At 29.0% G+C, this 25,053-nt stretch overlaps 1 protein-coding gene across 1 annotated transcript; it reads left to right on the forward strand.

Annotated features, from left to right (window-relative positions):
• Positions 1 to 19,365: 19,365 nt before the first annotated feature.
• LOC124924332 lies at positions 19,366 to 19,794 on the forward strand. The gene has a single exon (XM_047464387.1). It carries the CDS (start codon positions 19,366 to 19,368, stop codon positions 19,792 to 19,794), a length of 429 nt encoding a protein of 142 aa, XP_047320343.1.
• Positions 19,795 to 25,053: the final 5,259 nt, after the last annotated feature.

Raw genomic sequence — 25,053 nt, forward strand, 5'->3', positions numbered from 1 at the left:
AATATAAAACTAGTCTGATTTGTACAAATTGAAATATTAAAAGAATAAATATTACAAACACTTGTCATGCAAAAATGGATATTCTTACTTATATGTTTTTGATGAGAAATAACAATATTTATTTTTACTTTTAAAACTCTGATAATAAATTAAAACTATATAAAGATTTCTATTTTACTGCTAGCTTATATTATAATTAATATTATCAATATAATTTTGTAAATCAGATTTTAATGTTGTAAACATATTTATAAGGTGATTTACTTCTAGGATAAATTTTATTTATTTTTATTAAGATAGCTGAAATAAGTTAAGACATTGAAAGTATAATTTTAAATCATTAGCCCCCCTTTGTCATTTACTGCCTTGGTTTATGGGTTGTAAATTTATAAGATTTTTATGTTCAAATTTACTAATTGTGTATGAAATTTGTTTCAAAAATAAAAAGTTAATTTATACGAGATCTAATAAATCTCTTCCAGCATTATAGAAATATTATGCATTTATTTCCATGATCTATTGAGATTCTTAATTACCTAGCTATATATATATTCCTTTTACTAATTCATATCTATCATTAATAATACTTTATTATGAACATTCATTTTCACATTGGTCACTAACTACCAAAAATAAAACAGATTCACACATTCCAAATTAATTACTAAGGATTAGAAAATGTTAATTATTGACCCAACAATTTTAAATCTGGTCCATTTTGACTATTGTTGGGACATGTAAACAATAAAAGAAGTAATCATCCGAACTTCAATTAATTTACAAGTTATAAAAAAATTGAAAAATGTTTAAAATATAAGTTTTAGTGAGTTTTCTTCTTCTTAAATTTGTGTGTGGTTTGTTTTTACAAAAATAATAGATAGCATATTAATTTATAGTTTTAAAAAATAACTCTTACTAAAATGGGGACATCAATTTTTTAAAATGTGATGTTTTTATTGATGAACATATTCTCTTATAAGAGACTTTTATAATAATTAGATCAAGATGGTTGAATTTTATTGCTAATTAATTAGATGAAATATCTGGTCAAAAATACAAATATTTTTTTCTTGAATGGTTACAAAAATAAATTATATATATAATATAATGTAATGATTTTTATAAACCACTTCATATAAATTTGGAATAATATTTATTTTTAATGCAGTTTGACTTCTCCTTATTATTTTTTTTGTTGGTCATGGTTTAAAAGTTAAGAGAAAGATACAAAATTAAATAAATAATTAAATATAATATTTTTGGGATAAATTCATAAATTATCATTTGACTACAAAATTTATTTAATTGGTTTACATAAAAAATTCCATATCAAATTAAATTAAGTAAACAAATAACACTTAATCTCAATACAAATGATGCTAAAAACACTTAAATATAATATAAATTATGATTTAAAGAAAATCGTGTATCAAAGATAAAATAATTAATTCTATTTTAAATTTTCGGTTTACAATGACATCTAGATTTTAAAAAAAAAAATAGTCGTTTATAAATATTTTTATTTTTTTATATTCATCATAAACAAATTAATTTACAACTTAAAAATGTATAGATTGGAGGAAAATTATTATACTAAATTAAAAAAATAAAACATTGCAATAATAATTTATTGATATCAATTTTAGTAATCATTTAAAGAAATGCCGAACAAAATGAGCAACACGTGAACGAGGGAGCAATAAACACAATTTCCTATTATTGTTGTTGGTTAATACATTAAAAAGAAACAAATAGGGTTTTTGTATTTATGTACATTGAATCAGTTTTATATCTTTATGCCCAATTTTTTTTAATATTAAATATTAATTATAATTTAAATAATATAAACTTAAACCCTAAACACGACGACTACAACTTAAGAATTTCTTTGCCTCAGACCTTGCACACTTTCTTCTCCTAACTACACATTTATCATCAACTGATCACGAGGGACTAGGTAATACAATTAAGTTATAAATATGGTCACGTTTTCAGATCTAACATACTTGCAATGCCGATAAAGCTAAAAGAAGTTTGAGTTGTTCATGAAAGAACACGCCTATAAGAAGACAACTTCCGATCATTGTGTGTTTGTGTAAAAATTCTCTCTTAATGACTTTATTAGTCTTTTATTTTATGTTGATTATATGATTATTGTTGGTCAAAGTGTTGTGAGAATTAATAGGTTGAAACAAAACATAGGGGAGTACTTTGCGACGAAGGATCTTGGACCAACAAATCAAATTAGAATTAATCGTGATAGAAAGATAAAGAAATTATGGTTGTCTCAAGAACGATATATTGTAAAAGAGTTGCAGATTCAATGTGTAGAAGGCCAATAGTGTTTCCACACCTCTTGCAACACATCTTTATACTTTAAATGATGATGAGAAAGAAGATATTAAGAATATTCCTTATGGTTATATTGTTGAAGTCTTATGTATGGCATGGTTAGCACAAGACCAGATATTGCTCATGTCGTTGACATTGTGAGTATGTTCATTTTCAATCCATGAAAAGAACATTGGGAAGCCATAAACCACGGGTTGTGTCAAACCATAATCATTTAAATAGAATAATACATAAACTTGGACTAGGATATTCAATTTCTATTATATCCTCTAAAAGTCCATAGAGTCTGGGTCATCAGCATGCACACAAACACCACTATTATTCATGGTCACTTTGTTAGATCCAAAATATCTTGACCGCCACACAAACCCATTAACAAAGTACATGTCTTGTTGCGGGTGTTTTGGGCCCAAAAGACAAATAATACAACAATCCTTTTGAAACTAAAGGACCATGTTCCTCGACAATCTATAATATACAAGTTTACAATGAATCATTAATGCAAAATTAAATATAATATGCAAACACACAACATATAAATTAAACTTATTTCTTCACCTTACATCGGAACCATGATGCGAATTCGCGGTCTATTTCATCTTTTGATAAACTGGCGTTTAAATCACAAAAATCCTACATGCATGTATCAATCTCAAAATTAATTAAGATAAATTTATTAATATATATTATAAATTTTTATTACTTGTAGTAAGGATCTACCTCTAGATAATTTAAGAGCGCGTAAATGTGAGCAACTAACATTTATTGGCTATTCAAAATTAATTTAGTTGAAGCGCCACTAGATCGTCAATATAATTGAAAATCAAAATTGAAGCATCATTATTGTTGACAAACCCTTTTGTGTTTCTTTGTGGGTGTCTCTATTTGTATTGTATGATAGATTCAATATAATACGAAGCAAATGTAGATATCTCTTCCAGAATATATGCATTACAAATTGATGCTTCAATCTTGTCTTTGTTCTTTATTTTCTACTTCACATTCTTTATCTGCAAACAAATAAATAAAAAAATTTCACTTGAATTTGTACAAAATATTTTAAAATGTCTTGAAATTACTTACTTGACATAGGATGTGGAAAACGATAATGAGGATCACTTATAACGATTTCCAAAATTCCAGCATCACGGGCAGATCCTTCCCAACCAACTAAGGCATACATAAAACACATATCGAAATCACATACCACAAATATATTTTGATTCAAATAACTTTTACGTCCAATATACTTGATAATTTCTTCTATGGACCCAAAAATTTTGACATGTGTACCACCTATTACACCTATACAATTCTATATAATAAAAATTTATTAGAGATAGTTAAAGATAAATTTTAAATAATAATATTGAAAAGTTTAGTAAATTTTTTTACCTTAAAATATTTGTATTTCTCTTCTCTTAATTTTGGAGGAACGATTGTTTGATCCACCGGTAAGATTTGGGAGTTAGCCATTAGAACTATATTGACTTTAAAACAAGATAAAATGTCTATTGATTGTTTCGGTGCTATACTTGAACCACGTCTAATTTGACAAAGTTGTTGCATGTTGTCCAACTTGCCTTAAAAACATTGCGAGTGATTCATATGGAAAAAGATCCTTATTTTGATTGTTGAATCCATACTTAGTAGTGAGCTCATTAACCAACGTATTAAATGCAACCGTATCCATACAGAACTCAAATAAACATGATTTTAGATTTTGCAGGATATCTTGGACTAATAAAAATCCTTTTGCTTAAACTCAATGACCCATTCTCTCGAAATAGATATTTGTATCATCTTCAAACCTATCATCTAAAATTAATGATGTATCAGGAAAGTGATGTATATGCATGAGAATAATGTTAAGTCTTGTTTAAATAGGTTTACAGAAGGGTTTGAGTCTACCTACCTTAAACAATTCAGTCACTCTTCATATCCTTTTTTGTCACTCATTTTATAAATATCAAAATTAGAATATGTGAAGGGAGGTCAATCAATATCACCGCCGCACAAGAGACCATTTTTTCTTTTCATTTCAGTTTTAAAACTTACATCTTAGCAGATTGCAAGGAATAATTCAAATACAAGAGACTATTTTGATATGAAAATACATTTCATTAAATGATATTCCCCTTAGTAAAATAAATAAATAAAATAAAATAGAGACCCCCTTAGTAATATGTATGAATCAAGAGGAAACCAAAATCAAAATTCTAAGCAGCAGGTCAAGCTCTCTCCAATTAAATACAATTTTATCAGAAATTTCAATATTCATAAATAAGTTCATGGACCACCGAGGAACTTGAGGCAAGAGCGTCTATAAAATTTAAACAAGACTTAACATTATTCTCATGCATATACATCACTTTCCTGATACATCATTAATTGTATGCAACCGTATTTGTAGTTTGATATTTTATAACTTACAAATAAAATTATAATTTCATTAATTGTATCTTATTTTTTTAAGATAATTATTTGGTTCGTATACTTTCAAGTAAAATATTTAGTAGTAAAAATCTCATAAATTTATGACCCATATACAAAAGCAATAAATGACAAAGGGAGATAATAATTTACTTGAATTTAAAATTATGGCAAAAGAATTATATAAGTTTGAAAACTTTTGATGATGAATGAAGTTATTAGTCTATTATGTCAATGTTTAAAGATTTTTGATTACCCTAGCATGTTATGTATGAATAATGACATGCGTGCAACTACACGCCTCATTTGTTTTGGTTCGGGATCTGACAATTTTTATGGTATTAGAGCATAAAGTTTAACTCAAATATGAAAAATATATGCCAAAACAAGTATGCTATATATACAAATTATTTGGGATATCAAGTTTATGAGTGATTTTAATATTATAGGTATAGAAGATAATGAAGTACATGCAAATCTTTCTCATATGTAAGAGGAATAGGCCTGACACAAATTCTCAAACACACGGTACACGTGAAGAAAGGGAGAATATTGGAGTGGAGCAACAACACCAACAAAAAAAAGTGTGCATTACATAAGAATTTCAAGGAATTCAATAAGTTAGCTCCACTATTTTTCGAATGACAGATGGATCCTTTGAAGTTTGGGAAATGGCTAGAAGAGATGGAAATGATGTTTAAAATACTGGAATGCGATGACAAAGAGAAGGTGTTATTCGTTCCTTATCAACTGAATGGAAATGCGCGTGATTGGTGGAAAGCGGAGAAAATGACACATGAACAAGATGCTACTGCAATGTTATGAAACAAGTTTAAGGACTTGTTCTATGATAATTATTTTCCCACCAGTACTCATCAACAAAAAGAAATAGAGCTCATAAAACTTGAGCAAAGAGCGATGACAATGTCAGAATATCGAGCCAAGTTCTTAGAGCTCGCTAAATTTGCTAGAAGATGAATCGGAAATGAAATGGGCAAGACGGGGAAGTTTGATATGGGTTTACAACCTTTTATTCGACAAATAATAGTCCATTTCAGCTTAATACTTTTAGTGCAATGATTGATTGAAAAATCATTATTGATTGAAATAGAGCTGAATACAACTAAATGAATTGAAGACGAAAAAACAAGTAAACGAAGTTTTACAATGAATTCTCAAGGATCGTTCTCATTAAGAAACTGAGGTAAAAATTCAATAGTGAATCAGAGATCACAGGGTAATATGTCACAAAGCTCCGGTGTTCAATGTTCATATTGTCATAAAAATTATGAAACTAAAGATTATCGATGTCCTAAGGGTGCATGCATTATTTGTGGGAAATTTGATCAATGGAAGGATAATTGCCCACAATAAAGGGGTAAGTTTAGAAATAATTCTAAAGAATTCAGAGGGGGATCCAATCAGAAGTTTGACCAAGGTAGCCGACCAAATCAATCACCAAGAAGCAGGGCACGAGTATTTTAATTGAACAAAGAATAAGCCCAAAATTTTAACACGATGGTTTCAAGTACTATTCTAATATCATCATATTATTCTTTGGTATTATTTGATTCTGGTGCTACATATTCATTTGTCGCTGAATATTTTGTGAAAAACATGGTTGGATTTATGAACCTAGAAATGAGATATTAGTTGAAACTCTATTAGGTGATAAGATAATTGCGAATTAAGTGTGTAAATCTCGTGATATTTGTATATATAGTAACATATTACCAGTTAACGTTACAGTACTTGATATACATGAATTTGATGTTATACTCGGAATGGATTGATTATCAAGAAACTTTTCTATATATTAGATTTCTATAAACAAGAAGTGTCATTTCAAATTCCGAGACGACATATATTTTCTTTTATGGGTTGTAGCACTACAACAAAAAAGAGTTTCGGCGACGCTTAAAAAGGCTTCTGCCAACCCTTAAAAGTGTCGCCAAAAACATCACCGACACTTATTCATTCGTCGCCAGAAGCAGGGTGGGCGCAAGTTATAACGACGTTTAATTAAGCGTCGGTAAGATTGCTTTAAGTGTTGCTAAAAGCCTATTTAATTTTTAACAATTCTTTATATTATTAATATTTTTTTGACAAATTTTTCTGAATAATTTTTGTTTGTTATAATTAAATAATCATTAAAAAATTATTTCATAATACTAATTATTATTTGCATTTTTAATTATAACAAATTAACATAAATTCTCATAAAATCATATCACAATAAAAAAATATACCTAACAAACAAAATAAATTTGAACAAAAAGCTAAAAAAGAAATGGATGATTTTTATTAGTTCATCTTCTTCATGGTTTTCCATTATCTACTTCAACTTCTTCTAGGTCCTCCATTATCTACTTCATCTTCTTCTTGTTCCTCCACTACAATTATGTAAAAAAAAATTATTTTTAAGATAATAAATAAAGGTATATTGATATAAAATAAATATAGACAAAATTTGAAGAAAAAAAAACATAGTTTGTATCTACATTTCTTATTCCCGCAGTTGACAATTCATTAATGAATACTTCAATCAGCCAACACTACAATTAAAAAAAATCAAATACAAATGATTAATTTTCCTTTTATAATACTATAAATCAAACAAAAAGAAGTAGAAAAGAAGGTTATTGCAAAGTTGATGTTGCAACCTGTTGTAAAAATAAAAAGATTGAAATTTTGTAATATTGTTGGATTTGGGTAATGAGTATAATAATAATAATACCTGAGGGAGAATACCAAGCTCTAAGAAAAGGGGACCCAATATGAAACCGCCGCCTAACTCGAGCAAACCACAAGAAAAAGTAGATGTGGTTTCCAAGTTGTTGGGTTCAGTTCTTTTCCATTTGATTCAATCACTTTACTACCTTTGTATAAGCTTACAGCTTCATATATTATCACAGATGCAGGTATAGACACCTAATTGTCATAAAAAAATATTACATTTTTTATATTTGAAGAATTGATTTTATTTATCAAGATTTGTTAATACTTGCCATGCGTTCAGGATCAAGTAGGCAGCTGAACACGGTTTGGTGTATGTCTGTAACAGGATCATCAGCATTAGATTAGTTGATGAAATATTTAATAAGATGTTGAAACAGGTAGATTATTTACTTACCTTGACTATCTGAACTAGAAGGAATCATAGCCAAACATATACCAACAATGACAATTCTTTCTAGTGAATATTTTTAAGGAGTGAAACCTTATCAAATACAGGAGGAGGCAGATTACATTAGGAAAACTAATTGAATTTATAAACAGAGATTACTACTATATTTTAGTTACCTCTTCTTCTTTTGAGTTATTCGAGCCACTAACAAATAATGGTCTATATTCCCCTCCCTGATAAGAAGAACCATCTTCTGCAGCTGATGGTTTTACTTGTGATGCAGCTGATGGTTTTACTTGTGATTCATACAGTTATCTTCTTCCTACAAAAAAGTCATTATGCACGTCAACTTTCATTTTCTTTTTTGAATGAAAAAAACATATATTAAATAAACACTTGTTATAACATCTGATCTAAGAACCATATATTTCACATATATTTCACATGATTAACATTGATGTGAATATTTTGTACAACTTGTCGAGTTAAAAGAATCATAAAAAATTTTCAAAATCATATTTATCTTTAATTGATTTAGCATATATTATATATAAAATTATATAAATGGACTTACCTATCATTTAAGATTGTTATGCTCAGTTCCATGAGAGCAGCAACAATGATTGCAAGTGGCTTCCTAAAAAATTCTAGGTATGTGAATCACAACAAGATACATCCATAAGTTTGCAAAGATAGATGAAAGACACACAAGTGAGAGAAGAAAGAGAGACCCTGCTTTACTTGATGAACATAATCCTAATAAAGTAATTGGTCTTGTAGCTTCAGTATGAACATTTACTAAGGAAGTAACAGAATTTTGGCCATGGATTATCAATAGCCATTAATGAAACAACTGGAGATAATGGTGGTTCTATGAAAAAAAATGACAATAAACACAAAAGCGACAACTGAGGATGATGGTTCTATAACAAAAAAAAACATTCAACACAAGACAACAAGAAAATCAACTTCCTTATTGAGTTTCTATGGCACAAAAACAATAAAAACACAAAACATAACTAATCATAACAAAAGAAAACAAATAATAGCCAAGCTCAATAAAAGATTATCATATCCTGAAATCAAACAAGACAGTTATACTTAAACCACAATAACTAAAGAGATTGTAATTTGCATAATAATATAACCTACTAAAAGGTTAGTAGTAGTAGTGAAGAACCTATAAAAATCCATTGCATAATTACAAAAAGAAAAAGGAATTGATTTGGGTCATTAAGCCCACCCACACAGTTAGACTTTCTTTCTACTGAAATAAACAACTAAGAAGTATCACCATAACCTCTTACCAAGTGATCATTTGCAATAAATAAATACATTACTTAAGAAATCCAATAAAAATAATAATATTTGAACTCAGTTTTTGTTTTCTCCATGGAAATTATCAAGAAGACATTTGCCAGAAACTTGCAAACTTAGTAATAAATATGAAACAAATCATTGGGAAAAACTTAGAAACATACCTAGAAAGGGAGACTTCCACGACCCGTAGATAAGGCAAACCCTAATGGACAACTCTGTGCATATTTGATTCCATACCGAGGATGCGTTCTAAAGAACGACATTTTGTTGTAGTGTAGTGTCACTACTCCTCTACGAATGATTTGTGATATAAAGGCTGAAAGTATGATTAAGAAAGGGTGTCAAAGCTATCTAGTCGTTCTTTGGGGTACTTAGAAAATAGAACATATTGAAAGTATTATTGTAGCAAGTGAATTTCAAGATGTGCTTCCAAATGAATTCTCGGGATTGCCTCCAGAAAGAGAAATAAAATTTGCAATAGATGTAATGCTGGGAACATTAGCGATAACGAAGACTCCATATCATATGGAACCGACAAATTTGAAAGAATTACACAAACATTTAGAAGAATTATTGAAGAAAGGATATATCCGGCCAAGTGTTTCACATTGGGGAGCTCCAGTATTATTTGTGGAAAAAAAAGACGGGACAATGCGTCTTTATATTTATTGTAGAGGGCTTAACAAAGTGATTATTAAAAACAAACATCCTTTGCCAAGAATCAATGATTTATTTAATAAATTGAAGGGAGCACAAGTGTTTAGCAAGATTGATCTTCAATTAGGTTATCACCAACAAAGAATCAAGTCTGGAAATATTTTCAAGACAACCTTTCATATCTGGACATTATGAATATGTGGTGATGCCGTTCAGATTGACTAATGCTCATACTTCTTTTATGGATCTAATGAACAAAGTGTTTAAACCATATTTGTATAACTTTGTGATAATATTTATAAATGACATTTGGATGTATTAAAATAATAAGGAAGAACATGAGGATCATTTAAGAATAATATTGTAAACGTTGAGAGAAAATCAATTATATGCTAAATTATTGAAATATGAATTTTGGTTGGACAACATTGAATTTTGGAACATGTCTTATATAAACATGGTGTAGGAGTTGATCCAAAGAAAATTGAATCAGTAATGACATGGCCTAGATAATCTACTGTCACCGAAATACGTAATTTTCTCGGTCTTGCAGGTTATTATAGCAGATTTGTGGAAGGATTTTCGGAATTATCATTACTATTGACTTGCTTAACTCAAAAAGATGTAAAATTTGAGTGGTCCGGGAATTATGAATCGAGTTTTCAATAACTAAAAGACGATTAGTTACAGCTCCACTTCTCACTATACCATCAGAAAATGAAGAATTTTATGTTTATTATGATGCTTCACATACAAGATTGGGTTGTGTTTTAATGAAAAATAAGCATGCTACTACTTACGCATCTCGACAATTGAAATCACATGAACAAAAATATCCTACAAATGATTTGGAATTGGAAGATGTACTATTTGCGTTGAATATTTGACGACATTTCTTATACGGTCCAAACGTTAAGATTTATACGGATCATAAGAGTTTGAAATATATTTACACTCAAAGTGAATTGAACACACGTCAAAGAAGGATGACTACATCTGATTCAAGATTATAATTTAACGATAAACTATCATCCCAGAAAAGTTAATGTTATAGTTGATGCTTTAAGTAGGAAACCATCAAAAGAAATAACAAGCCTAATTTTAAATATTGTGATTCGTCCTACACTAATTAAAAAGTCAAGAGTTCTCAACAAAATGATCCTCACATCATCAAGATTAGAAGAGATATAGAATCAGAATTAGCGAGAGGATTTCAATTAGATAAAGATGGAATTTTTCGTTTCCATTTCCATTGTGGAATAGGAAAAGAATTATGTAAGTTTAAAAACTTTTGATGATGAATGAAGGTATTAGTTTATCATGTCAATGCTTAAATAATTTTGGTTAGCCTAGCATGTTATGTATGGATAATAACATGCGACGACTGCACGCCTCATTTGTTTTGGTTCGGAGCGTGACAACATACACATAACTACATAAAATCAATCTAAGTATTGGTGGAAAGTGACTTAAAATTCAAAGAAAAAAATGTTATCATGAAATTTGATTGAGCGTGATCAGTTTAAGAGATATTCTTGAAACGAAAGTTTAGTCCACGATTAAACGTTTTTTTTGTTGTAAAAGCTCTTGATTGAAGGAGATTTGAAACTCCTATATCATCTCTAGATTATAAACATAATTATTTGAGGACAACAAGAACTATGAATTTGGGAAACTTGACAATACAATAATTAACTTGATTAGTAAATATATGATTTCAATTTATGTTGATCTAAAATATTATGGTTAGTAAGGTTTATCAAAACTTGAGAACTTATTTATTTATTTATTTTTTTTTTGAAAAACGACTTAGCGTCATTTCATTAAAAATTTCCAAAAATGGGAAAAAAACCACGAGTTTAAGAGATCATTCTAGACAGACCTAGAATGATTTTGAAGTCGTAAAATTCTGAGTAAAACTAAAAAGCTAAAAACGTAAATGAATTATCTGATTACAATGTTTTCAATTCTAGTGAGTTTAAAAACGGTAAAACTTGAGAGCTTATTTGATGTGGATTATTTGGGATAACTTAAAAATAATCATCAAAAATCATATTTTAAATCATCAACTAAATATTAAAATACTTTTATTTTATTTTAAAATTTTAAATAGTGAAAAGATATATTTGTCATATTATCCAAATGATATACCGTTACATCCAATAATATTGTTCTCCAAATAATCCATGTTCAAACACGGCCCTGGATAACCAATCTAGGGTTCTTTTTGTTAATTATCATCAACTCCACAAGTGTCACTAGTGAATGACCTTGATGCTTTCTAATAATTTAAATATTTCTTTTTTTAATGATTCTTCCTACCTTCTCCTTCACTTTCTACTTCTTGTATAATTTTGAATATATGTTCCCATTATCTCACAATGCCAAATGTCTTGCAGCATTAGAATCAGGTTTTAGATTTTCCACATGTCTGATATTCAAACACAACCCATCTCTGCCAATCCTAAACTAGAATATCAAGTAAACTGAAACCATGACATATCCTTAAGTGTGTGTTAGGTTAGAGGTGAATTAATTTGAAATTAGAAGGAACAATCCCATTTATATTGTTATTTAAGAACTTGAAACAATAAACTGGATTTAGAATTTGAATACGTATGGAACTAAAACAAGTACATAATTTTTAGTTTGAACCAAAAAGGATAAAGAGGAAATGAACCAAACATTTGCACTAGAACTAAAACCATTATGTCTTTGATATATTCAATATTTGCATTTAAACATGGCTCGCTTCTAGGGCTTGTAGAGCCACCGAAAGTCACAGCTCTTTAGCAGTTAATTGTAAAAGAGTTGTTTGTTTTCTTGTCTTTATTAATTGTAATTGTTTTAGTGAATGCCTTTAATTGAGTTATAAAACTTAAATTGAATTCTTTTTGTGCTTTCGAAAAAGTTTTATGCACGCTTTAATTAACCACTCTTTTCTAACTAATTATATATGGATTTAATGCATTTTTATATAAAATTAGCGCACAACAAATCATTTAATATTAAAACGCGTTAGAAAGAGCATATATTTTAAAAATAATAAACACATAAAATTTTAGTTTAGGTATTATAAAAAGAAGCGTTGCTTGGACCAATACTCAACAATAATTAAAACCACTCAAAATAAAAAATAAAGATACAACTGTAATCATAAAGATTTGAATAAAATTATGAACTTATATATATAGTTCATCACATACAAATAAAAATCTAATTAGAGAAAATCACTTCATTAGAGAACTAAAATCATCGATATCGAAAATTTCAGCCACGCCTAGAAGGACTAGCACCATTATTATTATTGGTAGAAGATCCACCATAGTTACTCATTCCATTACTACCTTGGATCATACTAATTTTGTAATGAATCATGTTATTGAAATTTGTACCTCCGGAGGATAATGGACATTAGCAGGTTGGGTGGAGGAGGATAATGGGCAATATTACCAATGCCATGGACAAAATGACTTGGAGGAAGATAATGATCAAAACTACAATTATCATTCACAATATGGTCAGGTTGAGGATTAAAATAAGGAACATAATTACCATGGCAATGGGGAATTTGAAATCTGGCATAATGGGGGGGGGGGGGGGGGGGGGGGGGCTTCGTCGTACGTTGTAATGGAGATGATTGTTCATGTGTTGGGATTGATACTTCAACAACAACAACATGGTTCACTTACCATTGTTAATCGAGGGATTAACTATTTTTCATTTTTTTAGCCATAATAATAATGGTGTTGTTTGTTCTGGGCGTGGCTGAAATTTGCGAGTATTGTGGTGTGAGTATTGTTTTTTCCTTCTTTAACACCAATGATATTGAGTCATGCGAAAGTGTTTCCATCTCTCAAGGCAGTGAAAGATTTGATATCTCATTTCATGAACATGCCTCTCACTGAACATACCCAGAAAGAATAAACTCTCATGAGTTTATTCTTTTGAGAGTTTATTCTTTCTAGGTAAGTTTGAGAGGCATGTTCATGAAATGAGATATCAAATCTTTCACTGCCTCAAGGGATGGAAACACTTTCGTATGACTCAATATCATTGGTGTTAAAGAAGGAAAAAACAATATTTACGATCTAGATGTCTACCTTTCTAAAAGTATAACTAAAGAATCCTCCAAATTGCAAAATTTGAAGGAGAAGAACAACCAATTTGAGGGTCTTCAATATTTACGAAAAGTTCTTGAAGTTAGTATCGATTTTAGTAAAATTGTATACAAATTATTAAATCCATGAATCAAGTCATAGTAAAAAATCTTGAGAACAATTTTCACGATCACAACGACTGATGCTCGATTCTAATTTTCAGATAATCGTGGTAATTTTGTCCCTTATTTTAATACTCCACCGGGCCATTTTGACGATGGTAGTTTTGATCCTTACATTACACCAAGCCATCGTGAATGGCATTGATAACATCCTACATTATCCTCGTCCACCCCAACCTTCTAATCAATATCCTTCTGAACCCCAACAAGGAGGAGAAAACTTTAACAACAACATGGTTCACTTACCATGGTTAATGCAGTAGCGTTTGAGAATCAGTATGACCCAACCGTGGTTGGACCTAGTAATGGAGGGAGTAACTATGGTGGATCTTCTTGTAATAATAATAATGGTACGGGTCCTTCTAGATGTCGCTGAAATTTAGGATATTCATGCTTTTAATCCTCAAATGAAGTTGTTTTCTCTAATTTGATTTTTATTTCTATTTGACGAACTATATATTAGTTCATATTTTTATTTATATATTTATGATTACCTTTGTTTCCTTATTACATTTGAGAATTGGTTCAAGTACCGCTTCTTTTTATAATACATAAACTAATGTTTTATTTGCATTTGAACACATATATAATTTGTTAGTCAAGAGCTGTTAAAGATCAATCCTATACAAGTTAATGTGCAATAGTGTGCGTCAAACTTTTGTGAATTCATAAAAGAAATCAATATGAGTTTTATAACTGAATTTAAGAGTTAGTCATCAATGTTTTTAATATGTACATTACAATGATAAAAGTGTTGGTTCACCAACAAATATGATGAAGTTTTTATTATACAATACTAAGTAACTAAACATTTGATGTATAATGCCCCAAAATGATAAAAAGTTATTTTACTAAAAAAAAACATAATGCCAATTATATAAAATATTTGTGGTGCTAACCATTGAAACCTCCTTACATTGTCACACGAAAGAGTATGTCTAAATAATTTATATGTCTTTGATTGATATATATATATATATATATATATATATATATATATATATATATATATATATATATATATATATATATAATATCAACTGGATTGAATCTTTATTATTAGATTTAATAATTCAATTTATTTTTAAGATAATAATTTTTTTAAAAGAATGTTTACAAAACGTTCAAGTTTTGAGAAACTTCAGCGATAAAGAGAGATGCATCTCATTCTACTTTGATAAGAAAAGTTATAGAATACTAGGATAAACCTAAAATCATGTTTGTCGTATTACTTAGTTACATATATATGCGGCTATGTGAAACGTTCAAGTTTTGAGAAACTTCAGCGATAAAGAGAGATGCATCTCATCCTACTTTGATAAGAAAAGTTATAGAATACTAGGATAAACCTAAAATCAGGCTTGTCATATTACTTAGTTACATATATATGCGGCTAAGTGATTACTCAAAATCTTAAGGTTCGATATGATCTAACATTTGCATATGATATCGTGGATATATATATTTATTTTTGCATTTTAGTTATTTCAGGGAAGAAAGAGTACATAACGTTGACTTACTATTTGTTAACGAATATGATTCAATGGAGCCAAACCAAGCCAAGCCGGAAATAGGTCAATTAGAACAGATCTCGTCACATCATTGCAGAAACACTATTGTGACCTATTATAAATTGTGTTTATTGCTCCCTCTTTTAAGTGTTACTCATTTTTGTTCTACATCTCCTTGATTAATATTAAAGTTAGAATCAATAAATCATTACTACATTATTTTATTGAATTTAGTCTAATATTTTCCTTTCAAACTAGATTTTTGTAAGTAATAAATAAATTTGTTTATAGGAATATTTTGAAAACGCTTATATTTCAAAATTTTGATATAATTGTAAATCGTTAAATTTAAAATTAGGAGTGATTCTTCTATTTTTGGTACAATATTTTCTTTAAAATCATAATTCATGTAAATATTATATTACAGTGTTTATATCTTTATTTGATTTAGATTATATTGTGATTTCTTACTTAATTTGATATAGAACTTTTTATGAAAATAAATTGGATAAACTTTTCTAGTCAAATAATAATTTTTTATTTTATCCCAAAAAAATATAATGAGAAAATATTAAAATTAATTACAAAATATATAGATTAAAAGATTTTAATATACAAAATTAATACAGTATAAAAATTACCTATCTAATTCTTAATCTTTCTTAATATTATTTTTCTATTAAATTTTAAATAATAAACATTAATTTAATAAAAATATTTCCCTCAACTTATAAACCATGTCTAACCAAAAATGTTATAAATTTACAAACCCAGTCAAAGTAGTAAATGGCAAAGGATGAGAATGCTTGGGTTTAAAATTATACTTGCAATGACTTTACTTTTTTTAAAAAACTATTTTATTACAAATAAATTAATCTTATCCTAGAAGTAAAATCTCGTATGAATAAATTTAAACATTAAAATCAGATTCTCAATTTGTACTATAATTTTTTTATGAAGTAAATAATATTACAAAATAAAGGTAGATTTAATTTTAGTTATTTGACATTATATATTCGATTATAGTGATGTCCACACTATTCGCAATATTTGTAATCAACAATTAGGTATTTGAATTTTTTTGTTTATTATTACCGGTTGTGTTTAGTTCTTGCATATATTTAATTTGTGTATGTGTATTTTGTGTAGCTATTTCCAATCATATTATGACGTGTATTATTTTGATCTTTCAAAATTTACCCTAATCTATTAACTATAATTTTTAGATATCATTAACTAATATATATATATATATATATATAATAATGCTTAAATTTCAAATTATTCAGATTGTCGGATCGAGAGTTATGATTAATTTGAATATATATGTGAGAGTAAATAGATATTTGGGGTCAGATAATGGTTCACTCGCCCATAAACTTAAAAGGGTTAAAAATAAAATTAAATATATACTATATGTATGTTTCGAACTTGCAACCCAACAAAACAATTACAACCATTTAACCAACTAGTTTAATAAGACTTTATATTTTAAATTCAACACAAAATTTGATAAACGTGGAATATTCTTAACAATATAAGTTTAAATTTTTAACTAATATATATATATATATATATAGTGATCAACAAAGACCAATATGACTAAGGAAAGAAGCGACCAACTGAATGTTCAATTTAACAGACATTATCTGAAAAATTGGAATCTATTCAACAATGATCAATATGATGAAGTGATCATGTGAACGATTGACGCCATGAAGGAAATATCAAAATGTAATAAAACGATAGTGTACAAAATCATGAGCAACCCAAACAGAACCTGGCAGGAAGGAAAAGTGTGGAATGGAAATGCTATGCTTGATCCAGAAAAAGGAAAATTTCAGCACTCTCCCGATCAAGCTTGAACTAAAGGATAGACTGAGAAATCTGTTTGATATTAGATTTCAATATGAATAGAAGCCCAATCGATGTACGTGGTGTAGCACTTTCACACACTCAACGAAGAAATGCCCTGTCAATAATATTCTGAAATCAAAGGCCAATAATAATGTTTAAAAGGGTGGTCTGAATGAATCTAACTAGGCTGCTAGAAATTTGAATAGTTCTGAAGTTAACATTAATGAGCGTACTGATGCTGATAGGATGAGTAATCAAATGCAAAATCAAATAAGGGTCAGGAAGAAGATCGGGAAAAGAATGAAGTAGGTAAAAGTACAAGCTGGACCTGCTAAAGCTGATCCTATCAATCAAGTTCAAAATATCAGTCCTAAGGATACTATTTTTTCAAGAATATGTCATGTTCAAAACGTCGGTCCTGATAATACCGGTCCTGGTTAGGGTACCAATCATAATAAAGCAGGTACTAGTCATATCGGTCCTAGAGTTGCTTATCATGCTGATCCCAGTCATCATTGACCCTGCTAACCCCGGTCCTGGCCTCATTATTTCTGGATCTACTCATGTCACTGGATTAGATACTACCGGTCCTGATGCAACCGGTATTTATAATGTTGGTTTTGGCAAGGTCGGTCCTGATACTGATAGTGGTCCTACTATTGCTGGTGATACTAATGTCGGTCATAACTCCACCGGTCCTAATGTTGATCTTAGAACATGAATTCTTGGCCCTTATGAAGCAATCAAACCTAGTCCTAATTCTCATACTTCCAGGAATGCAAGTAGGAACCGAATAAACAATGTCATCAAAATTCGAAATGATCCGATCCTTGGACTTAGAGCCACATTTTGAGATTGTAACCAGGAGAATCCTGAACTAAAAAACATTGAAAATCTTGCAAATAATAAGGAAACTCTTGAGAATTATCTGGGAATCTCGGGTTTTGCGAAATTAAGAAATCAAATGTAGAAGAAGATCATTTGGTCTTGAATAAGGCAACGAGTTCTAAAGTGGGGCAAATTAAAATCGATAATAGACATGAATTCAGTAGTGAAAAGGTTCAAAGTCAGAAGAGACCTACTAAAAAAGAGCAGGCTGAAAATCAAAGACAAAGCAGAAAGATTCTGGATCCAGAGACTACTGACTCTATCACGAGAGAGGATTAGATCTATGAGATACACTCCCCACTGAGAGGCAACAACATTCCATACAATTAAACTGTTGCCATTGAAGATAGTGATGCAATTGATGCTTATAACTTCTCTAAGGATGAGGTCCAAGATAGCATTGAAAGTCAGGAACCCAACACTTATATACATTCATAAATATAGTGACATGGAACATAAGGGGTCTCAACAATCCTCTAAAATATAAAGAAATCAGGAGGATCATTGAGAGCTAGAAGATCTCTATTATGGGTATTCTTGAGATAAAAGTAAAAAGGCGGAAGATTGACAAGGTTAACAAGTTGTGTATTGATAGCGACTGGGAAATTATTCACATTTCAAATGACAAAACGGGCATAATCTGTGTTATATGGAATAATAAAGTTGCTAAGGTCAAGAATCTCTTTTCTAATGATCAAACAATCATAAATGAGGTCAAAGGCAGAATTACCGGAATTGTGTTCCTTCTTGCTATTATGTACGATAGCAACTCAAGCACTAACCAAAGATTTCTCTAGAATTTCCTTAGGAGCTGGATTGGTAGTGATAAATCTTGAGTTGTCATTGGTGACTATAATGAAACAAGAAATGAAATTGATCGTAGCCCAGAATTTGAAATCACTCAGGATATGATTGACTTTAATGATTGCATCAAAGATATGGGTTGTATTGAGCCTACTAATTCTGGGAACTTATTCACCTGGTCTTCTACAAGAGGAGATGAGCGCATAAGGAAAAGTAGGATTGACAGATGTTTGGTAAATGAGAATTGGATCAACCAATTTCCGAGAAGTCAACTTCATGTTTTGAATCTTGGAATTTATGATCATTGCCCGATTAAATTATTCCGGGAAAAGGAGGAGAGGTTCAAGATATCCTTCAAATTCTTCAACTTCTGGATGGAAAATGACAAATTTAAGGATATTCTTCAAAGTGTATGGTCTACAGATGTCAGGAGTTCCAATATGTACAGGGTTTTCGAAAAGCTAAAGATCCTGAAGAATCAACTCCAAAGCTTTGATAAGAAAAAGTTCAGCAATATCTCTAGTAGAGTTTTGGTTACAAGAGAAGAACTGGAAGAGGTTTAGAATAAGTTATTAAGGGATGATAGTTATGAACAACTCAATGAGGTGGAGAGAAATGCACTCGAAAACTTCAGGAAGATGAGTCTGCTTGAAGAAAACTTTATTTGGCAGAAGTCAAGACAGAACTGACTTTCGTTGGGTGATAAAAATAAAGCTTTCTTCTACAATAAATGTAAGGCTAGAAACATGAGAAACAACGTGTACAAGCTGAAGAATGATGATGGTGATTATGTTCAGGGTCAGAAGGGTGTACAAGATCTGGCTATCGAGTTCTATAAACAACCAATGGGTACAAGAAAGCAGCATCAAAGTCACCTTAATACCTTGTATCAGATTATCAATAGAAAAAATTATATTGAGAATAGTCGCGAGTTAATAAGGGTTGTCACGAGGGTTGAGGTTAAAGAAGCACTGTTCAGTATTGATGGGAATAAAAGCCCGGGTCCGGATGGTTTCAATGTGAAGTTCTTAAAGACAATTGGTCGGTTATGGGTAAAGACAATATTGATTGGGTTTTGGAGTTTTTCAAGAACAGAGAGATGTTAAAGAAATGGAATACAATAGTCCTGACCTTGATCCCCAAAACTGCGGTGCCCGAAAAAGTACAAGATTTCAGACCAATTTCCTGTTGCAATGTGGTTTACAAAATAATTTCAAAAATCATTTCTAAACACTTTAAAATTTTCATAGGAGAAATAATAAATCTTAATCAATCTGCATTTATCCCTAGTAGGACAATCTCTCATAATATTCTTTTAATGCAGAGCCTTTTAAAAGTTCCAAATACGGAGCATAATTGGAATATCAACAAGAATTGTAATTTACCGTTTACTTAAATCATTAGAAACGAAAACATTATAATCAAATAGTTCATTTACGTTTTTGTTTTTATTCAGAATGATACTACTTTAAAATCATTCTAGGTCTGTCTAGAATGATCTCTTAAACTCATTGTTTTTTTTCTCATTTTTGGAAAATTTTAATGCAATGACGCTAAGTCGTTCCCCCCCCCCCCAAAAAAAAAAGAAAAAACAATTTGAAGAAACAATGAGCGAGACATTCGATATCTCCAACAAAACATGGTCTCATTATACATTGGATTATTTGAAAATAATCATTGTATAACCTACAATCGACATTTTTACGATCACGATTGATGACAGTATGTCTAGGAACTGAATCACTATGTAGTACTTGTTGACTTTGTTGTTCAAGAAGTTGCTAGATGATCATGTTGTTATTATTGTGAACATGACATAAATTTTGTTGTCTTTAATGAATCATCATCTGAAGGAAAAAGAAGATGATGAATCGGTCACAATATCAGGAGAATATACTATGTATTTATAGTAGTGTAATTATAATATGATGGTAATATTGTCATTTTCAATCCAAATTGGTGGAGAAATAGAACAACTTTTCAGTGTATGGTCATTTCCAATTAATTTGAGTGGAGAATTAGGACCAACTTTTCAGTGTATGATCATTTCAATTAATTTAAGCAGAGAAATGGGAGAAACTTTTCAGTGTAGGATCATTTCAACGTTTATCTACCAATTCAAATCAAACTTCTCATTTCGTGACCTAAACTTTCACTTCGGTCAAACAACTAATCTTCTCCCATACTTTAACCACCGAAATCAATTTATTTTCCAATCGACCTCTATCTCATTACTTCACTTTTACTTCGACAACGTATATAATTTCAACATTATACCAACAACATGTATCAAATTTTTAAAATTAATATTTTGAGATTACATTGTAGTAATACATTATTTTATTATTTAATGATATCTGAAAATTATAGTTAATAGGTTATGATAAATTTTGCAAGAACAAAATAATACGACATGGAAGGCCCTCGATTCAAATTCATCGTGATATGGGACCAAAGGCTAGATCTAGCTAATTGAAAACTGAGAAAAATTCAGAAATAGAGAAATGGAAAGACCAAGAAGCATCTGCATTCTTAAGCTTAAAGAAATCCTGTAAGTCATAATATGATGGTAAACTATTAACCAAAACATTCGAAAACAAATTTAATTAAATGCGTGCAACTAAAAAAAGCCGGTATTACAATAAAAAAAATTCAAATACAAAATTATGATTACAAATATCGCGAGACTAATTACCCTGATTGCGACGATATCACTATAATCGAATCTATAATGTGATATAACTAAAATTAATTCTACCTTTATTATGTAATATTTACTCCATAAAAATCTAGTACAAATTGAGATACTATAAGAATAAGGATTGCAAATACTTGTCATGCAAAAATGCTTATTTTTACCTATATGCTTTTGATGAGAAATAACAATATTTTTATTTCTTTTTAAAAAATAGATATATTGAAACCATATAAAGGTTGTTATTTTACTACTAGCTTATATTATTATCAATATAATTTTGTAAGTCTCATTTTAATGTTTTAAAATTATTCATACGACGAGGATTTACTATCCTGTCATTCAACTTCCATTAATACACAAATTATAACAATGTTTAAAATTTTGTAAAATTAATTATGGGTTTTATTGATTTTTTTCTTCTTAAATATTTGTGTTTTAAAAAAATAAAAATTAAAGATAACATATTAATTTATAATTCTAAAAAATACTCTTAAGGGACTTCGATCCCACGAGACTTATAAAATGCAATGTTTTTAATTGATAAGCATAATCATTTAAGACTCTTAGAATGGTTACAAATAAGTTGGTTGAATTTATAGTTATTTAATTAGCTTAAATTTATTGTCAAATATTTTTGATTGAATGGTTACAATATATATAATATAATGTAAGGATATTTATAAACCATTTCAAATAAATTCAGAATGATTTTCTTTTATTAAGGTTGGTGAGTCTCAAATCCAAATAACCCTTTATTTTACTTATTTTTTTTTTTGTTAGACATGATTTATAAGTTGAGGGAAAGATGTAAATTAAATTAATATTAATAACTTAAAATTTAATAGAAAAAATAATATTAAAAGGATGATTTAGAATTAGATATGTAATTTTGAAACTATATTAATTTTTAATATTCAATTTTTTTAATCTATATATTTTGTAATTAATTTTAATATTTTATCATTATATTTTTTTAGGATATATAAATTCAAAAATTATTACTTAACGAGAAAAGTTTATCCAATTTATTTTAATTAAAATTTCTATATCAAATTTAGTAAAAAAAAAATACACTATAATCTCAATTCAAATAAAGATAAAAACATTTAAATATTATATGAATTATGATTTTAAAGAAAATATTGTACCAAAAATATAAAAATTACTTCTAATTTTAACTTTGACGATTTATAATGACCTCAAAATTTTGAAATTTAAGCGTTATCAAAATATTTATAAGCAAATTAATTTACTTCAAAAAATAGTTTGGAAGGAAAATATTATTTTTGTTTTTTAAATACCAAATATTAATTGTAATTTAAACAATATAAACTTGAACCCTAAGCACAAAACAACAACTTAAGAATTTCTTTTTCTCCTACACACCAACACCAGCTCTTCGTCTCCGACCTCACAACACTTTTTTCTTCTAGAACCACATTTATCATCGACAAATCATGAGCATCTAGGTAATAAAACTATGCTATTCGTATTGTTATTTATAATCTAATTTATCTGGGGTTAATGTTGATCCATTCATCCTAAACATACTTGCAACGCGATAGACGAAATTCGAGCACGATCGAGGAACGGTGTTTCACTCCTCAATGACACCGTACGAAGGTGACGAGTAGGTCGTAATAGAGTTTCAACAACGAAGATAACTTCGCCCAATGATGTTGAGGAAGGAGTGACTAGATTCGTTCTAATAGACCTAGCTATTTCTAGCTTGTTTTGGCTCCGTTGAATCTTCTTCGTCAACAAAGAGTAAGTTCAACGTTATTGTTTTCTTTCATCCATGGAATAACTAAAAATGCAATAATAGATTCATTTAAGTTAGTATTCGGGTTTTTGATCAATCCAAAACAACTATTATTTATCTACTTGAGACTGATGTAGATTTAAATTAACAAAAGAAAAACAATTTATAGAGAAGATAATAAATATAAGATTGGTTTTACACCATATTTTCAGCACACAAATACTATTTTCTTATGTGAATCACCTCTTTCAAAAAATATTATTGTCATCAATATATGTTATTACTTCTTAGATATAAGAAGCAATACAATACTTCAATTCTATTGCATCTTCAATCATCATTCATAATTGTGATTGCTCAATATATATGTCCACGATTTCATATGCAAAGGCTAAGAGGCTAGGATAATATTGACCTTAATTTTCAAGGTGATAGTTGAGATCAAATCATACATACAAAGCATTCTAGTTTTGGGGAACCTTAGTCAAGAAAAATATAGGCATCTATCTCATCATGCTGTGGAAGAAAAAATTTGGTATATAAGTATAAGCTAAAACTGAGGTTAGTCCAAATATAATCAATGGCTAAAGATTTTGGGTAATCACTTAGCCGCAGTTGTAGATTCTTAAGAAATGACTCTAATACGAAGTTTTTTTTTATAGGATCTATATATTGGAGAGTCATTTCACAGGAATCTAAATTCCTCTAAGTAATAAGACCTCATTTTAAGCAATGATTATTGCTAGACTAAACTGATTTTAGGCTTATCTTGTATCCTATCTTTATCGATGAAATTTCTGAAAATCTTGATCGTTTTGTGAACATTTTTTTAAACAACCATTATCTTGAAAATAAATTGAATGATTAAATCCAATAATAAAGACTAAAGAGTCAATTAAGTTGATTACGTATATATTTATAAATAATGAGGTTTCAATTGTAAACACCACAAATCTGGTGCAGAATTGACATTATATTTTATTTTTTTATTTTATTTTTTTAGTAAAAATAACTTTTTATCATTTTGAAGCATTTATAACAACTTTTTATCATTTTGAAGTATTAAATTTAGTTATAAATTCACATTGATTTCTTTTATGCATTCTCAAAAGTTTGACACGCACTATTGCTCATTAACTTGTATTGGGGTTAATTTTTAACAACTCTTTACTAACAATGCAAATAAACTTTAGTTTATATATTATAAAAAAAAGCGATACTTGGATCGATTCTCAAATGTAATAAAGAAACAGAGATAATCATAAAGATTTGAATAAAATTATGAACTAATATATAGTTCGTCAAATAGAAATAAAAAAAACAATTTAGAGAAAACAACATTATTTGAGGACTAAAATAACA

Source organism: Impatiens glandulifera, chromosome 2 (assembly GCF_907164915.1).
Source record: "Impatiens glandulifera chromosome 2, dImpGla2.1, whole genome shotgun sequence".
Classification (NCBI taxonomy): domain Eukaryota; kingdom Viridiplantae; phylum Streptophyta; class Magnoliopsida; order Ericales; family Balsaminaceae; genus Impatiens; species Impatiens glandulifera.

Coding starts and splice junctions, on each gene's coding strand:
- LOC124924332 (XM_047464387.1), top strand. CDS start 19,366: ATGGGTTGTATTGAGCCTACTAATTCTGGGAACTTATTCACCTGGTCT.